The following is a 16,415-nucleotide window of genomic DNA, read 5'->3' as shown; positions in this document are numbered from 1 at the left end:
TCCAAAATGACACATACGAATCGAGACACAGAAACATAAGCCAATTTGCTAGAGAATTTGAGATTATTTAGAAGAGAGAGCTAAGTAGGGTATCCTAACGGCTCAAAGAGAACAGCCGTATTTATACTTGACAATTTGGATTTCTGTCCTCTAAATTAGTTAAGTAAATCATAGAATTAAAAACATAATCAATTGGTTTCCAAAACTGACGAGATATGTCAATTTTACCTTAATTACCCACTAGAATTCGGATTTTCTACTATAATACTAATTTAATGGCCACCGCTAAGGGCTCAGCACACACCGATTATATAATATGAAGTACAAATTACAAGTCCCTTAGCTCACATATTAGTTCCAATTACACAAAATGCATGGTGACACTAAAATCATCAACAAAACTCTATTTACCAAAATTAAAAGATAAAAATATAACTATTAAGGAAATACTAATCTTAATTAAGTACAAAAGAGAACCCTCCTTATTTGCAGTGCTGATAAACACGACCAAAACAGCTTGTTGTATCATTACTCCCCCTCTAATCATGCACCTTGTCCTCACGGTGGAAATATGGGTTCTGCAACTGAATATTGATGAAATTGTTTGACATCTCTTAGCTCTCCATAATTTTTTGTCCCATCATCATCCAACACCAACAAAATTTAGAGCATTCAAAACTGGCACATCGATGCCTAGGCATTAACCTTTCATCATATCAGAAACATATCTCTTTCGCTGTTGTCTTGCAATTCGGTCTCCATCAACCTTCGAACTTGCCCACTAACTTGGCCACCCAAAGTAGTACACCAGCCCCTGTCCCGATTGTGAAAGACCCCGCCTCACCCGTTTTTCCTCTAATATTATTGATATCCTCATAGCGTAAGTCAGGATTTCTGATTTCATGACCCTGACGATTGATCAAAGTTCCGACTTCAACCCATTTGTAAATGTGCCTTCCTTTTTCGACAGCTCCCTCAAATGTCGTAATTTGTTCAAAACTACTGAGGTAATCATGAGCGGTCTCTTCTTGAAAACTCACCGAAAACTGCTCATATACTCTACCCTCATATGAGGACTGAAATCGCTCTAGCAGTCGCCTCTTCGTTCTGACCCGCGTGCAAAATCGAGATCTCTTGTCGCTCCAACGGTACTAAATTTTAGTCGTCTTTCTCGGTTGGTCTCATTCCTCAATGTCATGAATTTTGAAGTATCGTTCAACACGGTATATCCAACTATCTGATTCAGAAAGGTTTTTGGGTTGAACTGTTTAGATGCCTCTTACTGATTTAGAGACTCAAACTTGATGACTCAAACGCTCTTAATGGATGAACCATCTAGAGGCTGCCTCTAAATGTAACCATTAAAAGACTTCCAAACAGTCCTTTAGATTTGGATGAGAATCGAGGACCAATGTAATTTCGTTCAAATTTGCAAGACCTTGGAGGCTATATATATGGAGACGGTTGTTCCATTGAACTTGTCCCACTAAACCCTATCAAAACCACACGGATATTAAAGGACCATGACGAAACTGCAAGGAACGATAAGGAAAGTGTAGAAGAATAAAAGCCACAACGAAGTAGAGGCGGACATTTGGACCGGACCACACTGGACCTTAGACCAGGCTGATTTTTCAGAAATTGGTGGACCTTGGACCAGACCTGTTGAGGCTTATCCGGTCCGGAGGTCCAAATGCTCACCCTTACAACCAAGCTTTAAAAGCTATCATAGAAATTGGAAAAAAACAATTAAATTTTAATTCTAAAATGATAAATTATTTAAAAGATAAAATATAGTTTAAATATAATATTATGATAAATGTAATTATAATCTAAATAGTTAAAATTATGAATTACTTTAGAGAAAACTTCAAATATGGTCCCTATTTTAGCACAATTTTGGAGTTCAAGTCCCTAAACTACAAAATTTGCACATAATGCCCTTATGGACATGTTTCCTTGTGGGTATGATACCATTGGTTGGGGCTCTAATGATGGATCCACGTGATTACCTTAGCAATTCAAACATATCCCAAAGAGATGTAGACACTTGTCCCATAAAAAGTGTAAAACCCAACAACGAAATGGATAACTAAGATGCGGAAACACGTTAAAGATGTATAATTATGAGAGCAACACATACAAAGATATAGAAAATGTAAAATGCAAACAAAATAACATACAAGACACAAGCATTTAACATGGTTACACAATTTGAGTGAGTGATTGTGTATATCCACCGAGAGAAACAGCCGGCTTTTATTATTGATCAACAATGAAACAGGGATCACAAATCACTTACAAGTGATCAAAATGAAGATAAAAAAATACTTAATCTTCAAAGAAATCGCCAACAAGGAAGAAGTCTAAGAACTAGGTCAAAGTGACCTGGAAATGTCTTAAAACGGCCAAACAACATCTCAGTGCTACTTCATTTGCTAGATCAAGTCGCAGAACAAAGTAGCCTCGAAGGGTCAAATTGTTAGATCAAACTAGCAAACTTCTAGCAGATGAAATAGCATAAGTGTTTAGGAAAAAATAGTAGTTGAAGGCTACTTCGGAGATTAGATCATCTAACAGACAAACTAGTAGAAACCTGGAGTTTCTACTTTCTTCCGGTGATGCTCAAAATCTCAAACAGTTGTGAATAGGAAGTATTGTGTATCACCCAAAAAAAAACATACATACTCACCTTGTTTGCTTAGCTTTGAGACTAATATCTCAAAGTTCTTGGATCTTCTTATGTTTATTGAGTGCTTTTGCTAGGTGGAAATGATAGGTTTCAAATTTGCTTTTTATTTATAGCCAATGTGTTTTTCTATGAATATATTTAATTTTTCAGAACGGTTTATCCCTCCCTTTTCTTATAGGAGATACTACTACAAAAGGAATTATAAAAAAAAAATGCTATTTTGCACAAAAGAAGGTACTAATTTGTTTTATAACTTTTTATGATTAATTTATTAAATGATATCGTGTGTTTGCGTGTGACAGGCAGAACTAAAGTGGGGAAGGGTTAGCCATCCCAATCTTGTTAAACTCTTGGGGTATAGTTCAGAAGGCAGAATGCGTGTGCTCATACACGGATACATACCAAACAGAAACTTCCTAGACATTTTTCACCGTAAGTATTCCCTCTGTATATTTTTGTGTATAAAATTCAAAATCATGAATTTTCTAACTCAATCTACAACAAGTCAACAATCCAGAGAATGAAGATCTCCCTCTTATAGTCGAAACCTAATTGGCCCTTAAAATGTTCCAGATTCAATTTCAAGTTGCATCTCTTTTTCCATGTTAATGGGGGGTTTTAACCATATCTTAAATTTCAGTTATGAGGATAATTGTGCTCATTTTACTTTATTTAATAATTTGCAGGCCGTCGAGTTGCATGGGATAAAACAATGAAAATTGCCATTGGAGTAGCCAAAGGCCTTGCTTTCTTGCATACTGACAAGAGGACCCCTCTATATAGGACTTTCAATGCCTCAAATATTTTATTAAATGAGGTATATAAGAACCTGATCATCATTTATCAAGTACATTTTCTTGAAGAAAGAAAGAAAGAAAATTCCATTGAACACATAATCATATATAGTCATAAAAGACATAAAACGTGTCAAACACTATATTCACAGCGATGCAAGATGCTTGCACCTTTTAATCAAATTAGCCTGTTGAATCTTATTGATTTTGTCCTGTTGGTGTTAGGATGATGAAGCACAGCTCTATTTTGGATGGGCATCATTATCCCGGGTTCGTGGATCATTTTCCACCACTCGTTACAACCCTCCTGAGTACATGGCTACAGGTCAGTTACCTTGCATATCCCAGCATAAGCATGTTAATTAGTCTAGTAAAGTAGTACTAACTAGGGTTATATGCTTTTTGAGGTTATACCAAATCACAGGGCAATAATTAACAATCCTTGTTTCTAGACGACTTCTGTTCTAAAAAAAGTTGTCTTGTCTAGACTTTAAATGTCAAACATGTTAGAAGTTGTCTGTGTGTGACTTTAGGTGATGCTATGGTTTTTCCGTGCTTGTTTTTGTTTTTTCGGCAATAGTCATCCGTTCTATATTATGTTTATTAATTAATTTGTGCTTTTCTTTGCACATTAGAACCCTTGAACTAACTTTTTTTTTTTCAAATTTACCATGTTTCAGTTTTAGAGCTGGGTGGGATCCATATGGCATCCACATAAATGTTTTATTTGATTTTATCTTTTATTAAAACATAAAATTAATACTTATATTTTAGTTATTATAACTTCAACTTCAGGTTGTTGGTATGTCAAGAGTGACGTCTATGCCTTTGGAGTGACGATGTTGGATATGATAGCAGGGTTAGGGTTTTTGGATAACAAGCAGTGCTCCTCACCAGAGAGTTTAATGGAGCGCGCTACACCCATTTTATCTGATAATTACATACTGCACGAAATCTTCGAGAAGCGGTTGGGACAAGGTAACACTCCGAAAGGAGCAATCAAAGTAGCTGAGCTCATCCTAAATTGTCTCAAAATCGCCCCAAAAAACCGACCTTCAATGAAAGAAATTGTAGCTACCTTAGAAGGGATTAATGCCATTGAGATAAGATGAAGCGCCCAAATATGCATCGGTCAGTCAAATACTCAAAAGACTAGAGACAGAGAGCAAAAATTGGTGTTAAACATGCAAAAATCCATTAATAGTTGGCAATATTTATAGCGATGGAGAGTACTGCTCGATGATAGTTTTGACAAATGGAGTTAAATGATCGGTTGGTAAATTAGTAGAGTTACCAATGGTGCTGCATCCATTGGTGTTTTTAAGGATTCAACAACTCAATGTAAATATTTTTTGTAGAACCTTTGTAAATATCTTAAAGTTGTCCATTCATTTACTTGACTATTTGTACATTATCACTTTATTTTACACAAACACACACATTTTTATATGTTCCATATATCTTTAATTCGTTTTATATATGGTAAACTCATGATCATATATATACTTGTAACTTTTCTGTAAACTTTTTTGTGTTCCATATATCTTTAATGTGATAATGACTTAAAAGGGTAACAAAGTTAAGATTTTGTACATATTTAGTCGCTCATGTTTACTTTTGTACACATTTAGTCATTTATGTTTTTTTCTACATATTTGGTCATATGTTTACAAAGTAAAAAACATAAGTGACTAAACATGTACAAAAACATAAGTGACTAAAGTGTACAAAACTAAACATAAATGACTAAATATGTAAAAAATCTAAACTATATTACTCTTTTAAAACATTTACCCATCTTTAATTGCCCTAATCACTAATTTTGAGCTACCAAATTTCAAGCATGCCTTGAAAGTCATTCTTTAATAAATTAGAGTAAATAAATTTCAAGCAAAAATATCAAATGTTTTTTTTTAGTATCAAATTGTATTTTTATTTGGCCACACATTAAAAACATTATATAAATATACTTCAATATTTTAATGAAAAAATAACATATTCTTTTATTATTATGTTATTTTACTAAAACTAGAAAAAAAAATCCCAGGTTAGATAGTTTTTTTGTTTTGTTTTGTTTTATGATCATGCTCTTTTTCAGTTCAGTGGATCTTGGATTTCTTTCGTTCTCATTAGGGCAATGTACTTAAAAAAACTTACAATGCTGTAATGAGAAATGAAAGTAGGGTACCATAATAAACAAATAAATTCAAGGTACATTGATATTTAGTGGAATTACGACGTAAATATGGAAAACTACACCAAATAGATCAAAATAAATTGCAAAAACCAAAAACAAAATGTGTAAAGTCAAAGTACATTGATATTTAGTGCATTTACCCCCAATATATATATATATATATATATATATATATATATATGCTACAAATAGCAACTTACTTTGGGTTTTGGTATAAAATTCAAAACAAATTGCAACCTCTTCTTCAGTTTGAAACATCCTCAAAATATCCATGTAAAAACAATGAGTTAATCACATATTTTAATTTCCTTGACAGCTTCATTTGCCTAAAGTTTCAAGAGAAGGTTTGCCTAGCAGGAATTTGGCTTTTTCTCCATAGTAACATTCCATCGAACACCTAGGGTGCGAAATCAAAAACTTTAGACAAACGTTGCCTTCATCTAACCGAAGATTGCTTATTTCCCAGGTGAACATGACGTTTCAGATTTTCAAACAATTATTCTATCCATTTAAGTTCAAACAGAGTGTTGGAGTATGGGTAGAAGAACTTACCTCGATACGTTTTCCTGTGGCTATTTCCATCCATAATGATTTTGAAGTTTCTAGAGTTATAACAATGATGATTAAAGTCAGAATCGGTGAGAAAACAGAAGGTAAAATTCAGGAATGGTTTGCATTGAATAATCCACATGACTAAATTCAAAAACGTAAAGTCAAAATCGGTTAGCATAAAGCTATTCAGAAGAACACAAAAGTAATAGTGAAGTAATTGGTAAATGTAGCGATTGAAATAAGAGATCTTAAAATCCAAAAATGGTTAAACGGTAGTAGATGATAAACTCATAAAAGTCAATTTTATTGAAGAAAAAAAGGAAGAATCAATGGAGAAAAGGGGAGAATATATACCTGAATAGCACGATGATCCTTGTGGTGATTCAGACAGAGAGAACAAAAAGAGGGACATTCATGCAATCCAAGCAATACATATTGCATTCGGACTTGTTTGAATCTGTGTGCAGTTAAAAATAAGTGTAATTAATATGTGCATGATTTAAGTTACTGTTTTTTTGTCCCGAAGAATTTGTGTATTCTGTGTTGAACCAATGTCAAGGGCAGCATTTAAATACCGAAGAATTTCTCTAATTTTGAATGAAACACTCCAAATGTATTTCACTTTGTTAAATACATTTAAATGACATACCAAGCACGGATAATTTTTTTTTTTGAGTTTTAGAGCCTTTATTTTGTTTATTTGCTAATTTTTTATTTTTATTTTTTTTGTAAACAGAACACTCATTAGATATACATAAACAATGTGTACAGTGTAAAAAAAAAGGTTATGAAATCTTACATGTCTCAGTATTTGCCCTAGATCTTCATGGTATTTTGCAAAGAACTTGTCATCATATTACCTCTCTTTTCCATCCATGGACTCCAATTTCTATCTGGAAAGAATGCATCAACGGAATAGTAAACAAACAAATCTTTAAAAAAAAAAAAAAGTTTGCATAATATTTAGTTCATACTACCAACCATGTTTTTTTAGGCAACAATTCTTTAGTTTCAAAAAAACCCCATCCCTGACTCCTGACCTGTGATGAAAATTAAAATTAGAAGTATGATGCTATAATACATAAATAAATAAAAGTGTGCTGCTAGTTCTTGCATTTACCCTTTTATACATAGAAGTCTCATATGAACTGAATCGGTGAAAATAATGAAGGTGTGGTCGGGTAGACTTTGCAATTGTTGGGGGGCTTAGTGTTTTTAATTTTTATTATTAGTTGATTAGTTTCATGTAATTATTATAATTTGTCTTGCATTACTATTAATTAGTTTATTGATAAGGATTACGGTTTAGGGTTAGTTTAGGAAAGATTGGGTAGTTGGGTATAAATAATCCATCAGGATTACTAAAGAGGCAGAAACTGAGTTTAAAACCCTAGGAGAGCACCTATTTCTCACAATTTTCGTTTGTTTAGTGACTTAAATAAGAATGCAGCCCAATATCTTCTGAAATAGAATTTAAGTTTTATGTATAGCTAACTAAATTTTGAAGATAGAGAAGACAGATCAGAACAATTTTAACTGCTACATTGGAACTATGGGATAAATTTTGAAGATACAAACTCATAAGACACAAATGCCATATAACTGCAAATTTAAAGCCTTGTAAATTATTGTTTCAAATTATGTAAATTGATGTGCTAAATATCATACATCTTAAGGAATTGGGATCATATCAGCGAGACAAAAAGAAAATAGATATCATATGACGTAGAATATAAGGCTAACCATATCATCAAGCTGCTCAATTAATCAAAGTGCGAGAAAAATACTCCAGAAAGAATCTCATAATTGTAACAAGTTTCTAGTAAAATTTTGACAAATAACAGGAATACATAGGGATGGTGGTGATAGAAACAGTGAGCGGCGTATGTTTAGGGTTATAAGTGCATGATATAAGCTAAAGCGTTGGGTGGACATCACTTGTTAGTGATAAGTAAGGTGATAAGTTAGATGCCATTTGAAACAACTTTGCTTGGATTATTGTCTACTAACTATGAACAAAGATTACAAGATTGGTAAATAAACAGTTAAGCAGATTATAAGATTAGTTTACAGTAGTTTCACTTGGGCGTTTTATCAAACAGATGGTGATCTTTTAGATTAGAATTTGTTTTTACACACGTTGCAGACTTTTGATCGATGGAACTACCCCAAATGACTTTCTTTAACTTAGCAGAGGGAGTCTTGAAGAGCGGGTGAAGCGAAGAAGTCGATAGAAAAAGGTGACAACTTCTAATCACCGATATTCATCTTCGTCGACGACCTCATGCAAAAAAAAATGAAGATAGAGAATGTTCGACTACTGTATTAGTTAGACGGATGAGTCGGTGAGCATGGTAGCGTAAACTAACCCTTATGAACAGTACCCCGGGTCAGATACTCTTCCTAAGTTTTATATATATATATATATATATATATATATATATATATATATATATATATATATATATATATATATATATATATATATATATATATATATATATATATATATATATACTAGCCGTCTACCCGCACAAAGCGGCGGACGACGAATAATTTGATCTCTTTAGAGTTAAAACCATTTTGCGTTCACTTCGAGAAATGAATATTAAATGACATCTATTTTTCAAGAGCATTACCATACCATACTAAGGGGGTGTTTGACTAAGCTTTTTTAAAACAACTTATTAGGTTCCACATCACTATAAGTTGAAAAAGTGTTTTGATTAAAATAACTTATTCCGGTGGGGAACCTCTAATACGTCATTTTTTTCATAAGTTACCATATACTTACTTATTAACTTATAAGCTAATAAACTAATAAGTAATAAGTTTTTTTGCCAAACACCCCCTAAATGGTTATTACTTTCATTTATACATACCCAAACCACTTGTACTGTTTATCGTCCTCTTTTTTTTTTCGTTTTCCTTAATTCCTTTATTAATTTAATGTCCTACTAAGTAAAATGCTAAAATATATAAATAATAGTTTATAAAAATAAACCTTTATAATATCAGGTGTTGTGATTCAAAAGTCGATAAATAGGCCTTTGAGAAGGCCAAAATACTCAGGTGTCAACTTGTTCATTGTGATTTTAAACCAAGTTTGGTCACAAATTAAAACATTTTCAACGATGGTATGTGATTCAAGGATTCATATTGATTTAGGTTCTCGAAACCTTAAAATATTGAACAAAATCTATATAGAACCTTATAATAAGGACAATAATCACCGTAATCAGGAAGTCCATGTGATGAAACTTGATATTATAAGGACCAATGATGAAAAATGTTTCATTTTTAGACTAAACAAGATGAAAAATATACAAATTACCTTAATCATGTCAAATCTTGTGTTTAACCGTTCTTTATTGCAAAAGTAAGATGCCAAAATATACAAACTAATGATAATACAATGCTCTAACTGGCCCTCTTGGTTGAGTTCTTTCAACCTGCAAAGCTAACACATTAAAGAAACATAGTAAAAACTTTTTTAGAAACAAACCTGATATAATAAAGCCTTCACCCCATATATTTATAAGATTAAAATAAAAGTTAAAAATGATGAAATCAATTACAAGTAAGGATTAAAATAAAAACCTATTAAGAAAGAGCCATCTGCAGAAGAGATATTTGAATCAACATGTATTTTCTGATAGTTTCAAATTTTTGAATTATCCGAAATTCAGGGAAGGAGATAGAATTTGTTGAGAAATATAAGGATTCAAAACACAGGTTAAAATTTAATATTATTTTATTGATGACTACTTGTACTATTAGCTTAATGATTTGAACGTCTTAAAAAAATAATATTATTATATTCAATCTATTTTTAGAAATAGTGAGATTTCTTTTATAAGATAGTAAATATATATATATATATATATATATATATATATATATATATATATATATATATAAACAAAAGATAAATCTAACTATATGTATATTGAAAGTTTAAGTATCATACGATACTATTTGATTTTAAAGCTTTCAATGAGATTTTAGTAATGATATATTTTAGAGAAATTAAGTACTCTAACCATATAATGTGTATTTGAAAAAATAATTAAAAAAAAAAAAGTTTTTAGCAAAAATAATCACTTGGTCCGAAATTTCCGAACAAAAAAAAACACTTTTTCTATATACATCCCAGTTTCCGGATTTAGGAAAAAAAAACTTCAGAATTTCAAAAACAAGTCCAAAATCTATTATAAAGAACTTGGAGAAAATTATGGATCCATGTTTGGGACAAAACTACCCATCAGAAAGGTGCTAGTAAAGCAGTTGAGCTCATATTAAGTTGTCTTGATTCTGGCCCCCCAAAACCGGCCTTCCATGGAGGAAGTTGTGTTTAGTTTGCAAGTTATTGGTGCGGTCACAAGGGAACCGGATTGGCCAATAGGTAGCACCAGGGCTCTGATGAGCCTATATACTAAACAAAGTTGCCCTTGGTCTATCCTTCGTGGAAAGCAAGGGAGGACAGTTTGATCGATGAGCACTCGACTATTAGGTTTAAATGTGTGCCTTGGGATCAGTTCAAAGAAAGACTGAACGTGGACGGAAACAAACTATTCCAAAACCGAAAAATAGGAAATTAAAGAGTTGATTGCATAAGGCTATACGATGAGATACCCCCGAAGGGACTTATGATGAGCTCGGTGCTTGGCGGGAGGGGGGGGGGTCCGGCTACAATGCGCCTGAGATAACTTGGTCATCAAGATTGAAGAGTTCCAGGGGACAACCCCATCCCTTTTCTCTTCATTTTTATCTCTCATGTTCTCTCTATTGGGGGTGCCAGGCACACCATGCACTCCTCAAGTGTATGGATGGTGTGAGGTAGTGAGGTGGAGGTCTAATGGCGTAGGATAGTAAGCTGCATATCCTAATAAAAAAGAACATTTTTTATCCATTCTAAGCTTTTATGTTTACAGTCTATATCATAAGTTTGGTTTTTGTCATATGTAAAAACATGTAAGAAGTCATAGATATAAACAACATCAATAGATCACTTCCGTTAATGAACCAATTGGTTTTAAAGATACTTACAAAGTAAACTTCTCTACATAAAACATATACTACTCTCACTCAATATGAAGGATTATATATGCAAACTATGCACAAATACAAAACATTAATATGCTCTTAAAGAGATAGTGAGAGTTTAAGAGCTATGAGTGAAAACGATCTGAATGACCCTAACTGAGCCGCTCTCCAAATATATATCCTGGTCAAATGGGTTAGCAAGATCTGTGTGTAAACCCGTTATCTTTCATTTAAGTGAGCCATAACCCACCATTTCTTGCATATACACACAATATACCTAATAATCTTAAATGATACAAAACACATGATCTATGTATACTTACCAAGGAATATCCGCTCCTTAGTCCATGACCTGCTAGCCTCGAAATCATATCCAACCTCTAGGTAGACAGAGCCACCCCATGTAACACCCATAAAAATCATGAAAAAATTAAACTTTTCAAACCAATCAACAAATCACCATTGTTTACAATATAGTTTTCAAAACATGTTTAATATCTGAGTTTTCCCAAAATCATAAATCCAAACATGAGGAGGTGTACGATCACGCCTTCTCCTTCCCGCGGTCATATGAGGTACCTGAAACATAACCTAAAACCGTAAGCCCAAAGCTTAGTGAGTTCCCCCAAAGTACCAACACACGAACAAATAACACATATAAAATAACAGCATACTATGGGTCCAATCAACTATCGGGTTGGAATACCCCAAGCCCCTCAACCATCGGGTTGGAATGCCAACATACTATGGGTCTAATCAACAATCGGGTTGGAATACCCTATGCCCTCAACCATCAGGATGGAATGCCAACATACTATGGGTCTAATCATCCTCGGAATGGAATACCATCGTTCCCATTCAACCATTGGGTTGGTATGCCCCGACTTGTTGGCTTACGTACAAAGCAGTGAAGCCTCAGCCACCGACTAAACACGTACACATATAACAACTAATCATATAATAGTTTACAGCCAGTCAACCAGATCTACAGACCACTAAGCATAACATCATTCTGTATACTAGGATACTACGGTACAATAACATGCATAACATGATATCAATCCAATGGGCAGGCATTGGTGCCTTCGACCCGTAAGTACAGTGAGGAAAACTCACCTCGTTAACTGAACAATAACTAATGAGACCCGACTACGAATCTCACCTCTCTAATCGATACCAATTTCCACCATGTAATGTCCCAAAAATAAGGACATAAAGTTTTCGTTTTTAGATTAATAAATCGTTAATACATAACATTTCCATAAAACCAAGGTAATTAGGATTTATCAAAACATCATCAAATCAGAGTAGATCAAAGAATACGGAAACATGTGGTGTGTGCTTTGCAATCATCCAGAGCTCTTCCAATTGAAAACCAAGCACCCGAAATATAAACTGAAACCCGTAAGCACAAAGATTAGTGGGTTCCCCAAGATACCACATACCCTACATATACAAATCACATACTAGGCCCTCTCCCTCCATCGGGCCTCGCCCGGTCTCAAGTCCCACTCGGCCTCGGTCCCTGCCCTCCATCGGGCCTCACCTGGTCTAGAGTCACACTTGGCCTCGTACCCCTCCCGATATCGAGACCCAGTCGGATTATAGATCTGTCAATCACCAGGCCCCGCCTGACATTGGGCCCCGTCGATACACACATAATCATATAACCTTACTAGCTCATGCAATAATCACAAAGACTATAGCATCCCATACAGTCATCAATCCTCGCCCGACATCGGGCCTTGCCCGGTAAGCATAAAACACATACTAAGAACTAGCATACGATATCCTCATTAGGCCCCGCCTGGTAAGCATACCATCATATAACACGTGCAAGAGTCGAACATACATCATGCATCCTAACATATCAACCATGGGCCGGCATCGGTGCCTTCGACCCGCTAAACCCAATGAGGAGACTGTCCTCGCACTGTCGAATGAAACAGATACAATCCATGGCTGTTAGTTCACAGATCCTCGAACTGTCAATATCTAAACAACTCCCAATGAACAATTGGGTTCCAATCCATAACCATAAATCTATATTCAGAGTATAAAAACCATTTTACCCCTAACCTAGCTTGGTCCAAGACGAAGGCCCAAACTCACTACCTGAAAGGCCCAAAACCCAAATAACCAACCAAGGCCCAAATATGGCCTAATTTTCCAAATTGGGCCCAATCCCCTTACATGGGCCTTACCCTAAAGCCCAACCAATTTTCCTAGTCCAAAACACTTGTACTTAGATGGCCCATTAAGAACTCAAACACCCAAGCCTAAAAAGGAAGCCCAACACGAAGCCCAAAAAAACCTTTCCGACTGAGTATGCGGGGCATGCTCAGCTGTGCGCTAAGCGTACATGCAATATGGCTTGTACTCTGCGCGTATAGACTTGTGCGCCCAACGTACTCATCCATTAAGCCAATTTCGACATTAAGCTCTTAATGCTTAAGTCTAGAAGTCCAAACCACGTATCTGAGTCCACACAAGTGTCTGGAACCATAAAGTCACTGACTTGGTGACTTTGCATGCCCCAAAAGAACCCAATCTCGAAATATAACATTCTACTTTCATAAAATGGACTCAAACTCAAGCATGGGGTATTCTAACCCTCAAAGGTGCCAACTTTATGAATATAGGACCATGGAGACACCAAGAGTGGCAACTCTAAGCTCCAGGAGTGTTATCAATCACTAGATCTCAGCTATAGGACCAAAAAGGGTACAAAACTTAAACAAGGAAGATCTAAGCTTCTAAAGAACAAGATCAAAACTTTTTACCTCAAACAAGATGGAAATGAAGCACATAATCGAGATTCACAAGCTCTTCCTTGATCCACATTCTTGCATCAAACATTATTTTCTTGGAAATGACCCAACAACACCAAAATGCACACCATGAGCTCAAAATCACAACCATGGAGACTTAGAGACGATTTCTAGGGTTTTAGGACTTGGAGGCATGTAAAGAGGCCAACCCTAAAGACTTAATGAGTTTATATAGGGTAAAACTTCCAAATTAAGGTTTTTCCTTTAACCCTCGTACACCCCCATGTACTCCTCGTATGCCCAACGTACGAGGTCTCGCATCCCCGTTTCCACCTTCGCAGTACGCTAAGCATACACCACATTACACCCAATGTAATGCCCTTCGCTGTACGCCCCACGTACTCCCTAACTATGCCCCGCGTAATAGGGTTTCCCCTTAATCCCTAACACATTCCGAAGGTCATAACTTCTTCGTTATAAATCCGATTCCGATGATCTATATATCCAAGAAAAGGTAATGAGAAGCTCTACACTTTAATCAACTCATAATTTCCTTAAAATTTCCCAAACAAACCTCCAATTTCCATAAAAGCCTGAGCTGACAAATTACCGAAATACCCTTTGGCTCCAAATCACAAACCGAATAGCCGAATCATCCAAATTACATCATCCACCCCCAAATGAGTCCAAATCTCAATTCTTCAAGGGTCGTAAGCCTGCTAATACCCAATCCCTGATTACCACTCCAAAATGGGAACCGATTCGAAACAGGGCGTTACAACTCTCCCCAACTTGAATTAGATTTTATCCTCGAAATCATTCATTACCATTCCCGACACGCCAAACAACCTAAGAAACATGACCACAACCCCGAGCATACCCACCCTTCCCCAAGGCAACCGAAACCAAACCTCGTAGGGCTCTCCAACCCAAAGATGAATGTGTAACATCCAGATCCCCAGTTATATTATTTTATTCATTTATTTTGGAGTTTGTAGAGGGACTCGGCGAGTTGGTGCTTAGACTCGCCGAGTAGGGTCGCGAATTCTTATCCGGATCAATGACCAGACTCGGCGAGTCCGCGTTGTTTAATGAAACCATAATCTTTCGGGTTTGGGACCTATTTAAAGGCCCTTAGGGTCGTCATTTGCGGCTATCAGTCCCTTGAGATAAACCCTAGAGTGCTTGAGCATGTTGGAGAGAGAAAGGAAGCCATTGTTGACCTTTGAGGTATTGTTTAGCAAGAAGAAGGAGGTTCTAGCCAAGAGGAAGCAAAGGAGGTTGCCATTCTATGGATTTGGAGCTCAGGGCATCACATTTGAGGTAGTAATTCGGCTTCCCTTCTGTTGTTATGATGATCATATGGATTTAGGGTTTCTTGGACCCTTTATTGGTTAGATTTGATGTCCAATTAGTCCCTTATTGTGATGAGGTTTTAGATCTAGATCCATAGAGGTCCAGAGAGCATTACTCATCAAGCCTTATGAAGAACAATGGGGGTTTTGACCTTGGGTTATGATATTTGGGGCTAAAACATCATATAGGATCAAATAGATGTTGCATGTGCATCAAGATATAGACTTTACGTGATTATTATGCTTGGGAAGGTCGGATCTATGGATTAATGGAATAGATCTGACCTCAGGAGGTCATTTGGGATTGTACATCACATGGACTCGCCGAGTCCAAGAACAGACTCGACGAGTAGGGTTAGGATTTCCCTGTAAATCACACAGTTGGTGACTCGCCGGGTAGGGGAACGACTCGGTGAGTCAGAAGGGATCTAGAGGTCATGAGTACGCGATGGAACTCGTCGAGTTCATAATTAGACTCGACGAGTTGAGTCGGGGTGGCCCCGCGATTCAAGTCAGGTGTCACTCGTCGAGCAAGGGAAAGACTCGACGTGTTAAGCGGCACTAGAGGGGTACGGGTGGACACGGGTGAACTCGCCGAGTTGCCCGAGGGCACTCGACGAGTCGGGTCAAAGGTTGACCGTTGACCAGCGTGGACCAGGGTTGACTAGTGTTGACTTGATAGTGTCATTCAAACAAAGTCAGGAAAGTATTAATGAGAGTTGTACTTATGATATAGTAGGACGATAGGTCGAGACATTGGGCACGAGTGATTATCCGACATCAACGAGGTGAGTCTTCTCACTATGCCTTACCCGATGGGGTAATTATGTGTGACCGGAAGGCCTTATGTGTATGATGTATATGTGATGTATGCTATATGTGATATGTTGTGATATGAGTATGATGATGTGAACCGGAAGGTCAAGATGATATGGACCGGAAGGTCAACAGAATCTGGGATGGAAATCCCCTGAGACACTTGGATCGGAAGATCCTATGGCCTGGAAA

At 36.0% G+C, this 16,415-nt stretch overlaps 1 protein-coding gene across 1 annotated transcript; it reads left to right on the top strand.

The window, feature by feature from the left end:
* The first annotated feature begins 2,994 nt into the window (after positions 1-2,994).
* On the top strand, positions 2,995-4,916 carry LOC122195560 (probable serine/threonine-protein kinase CST). Its single transcript, XM_042897566.1, has 4 exons — positions 2,995-3,124; positions 3,379-3,509; positions 3,712-3,811; positions 4,282-4,916. Exons 1-4 carry the CDS (start codon positions 3,067-3,069, stop codon positions 4,596-4,598), a joined length of 606 nt encoding a protein of 201 aa, XP_042753500.1. The 5' UTR covers positions 2,995-3,066; the 3' UTR covers positions 4,599-4,916.
* Positions 4,917-16,415: the final 11,499 nt, after the last annotated feature.

Source organism: Lactuca sativa, chromosome 8 (genome assembly GCF_002870075.4).
Source record: "Lactuca sativa cultivar Salinas chromosome 8, Lsat_Salinas_v11, whole genome shotgun sequence".
NCBI lineage: Eukaryota > Viridiplantae > Streptophyta > Magnoliopsida > Asterales > Asteraceae > Lactuca > Lactuca sativa.
The sequence above is the reverse complement of the archived record's forward strand: the minus strand, read 5'-3'. Positions and strand labels throughout refer to the sequence as shown.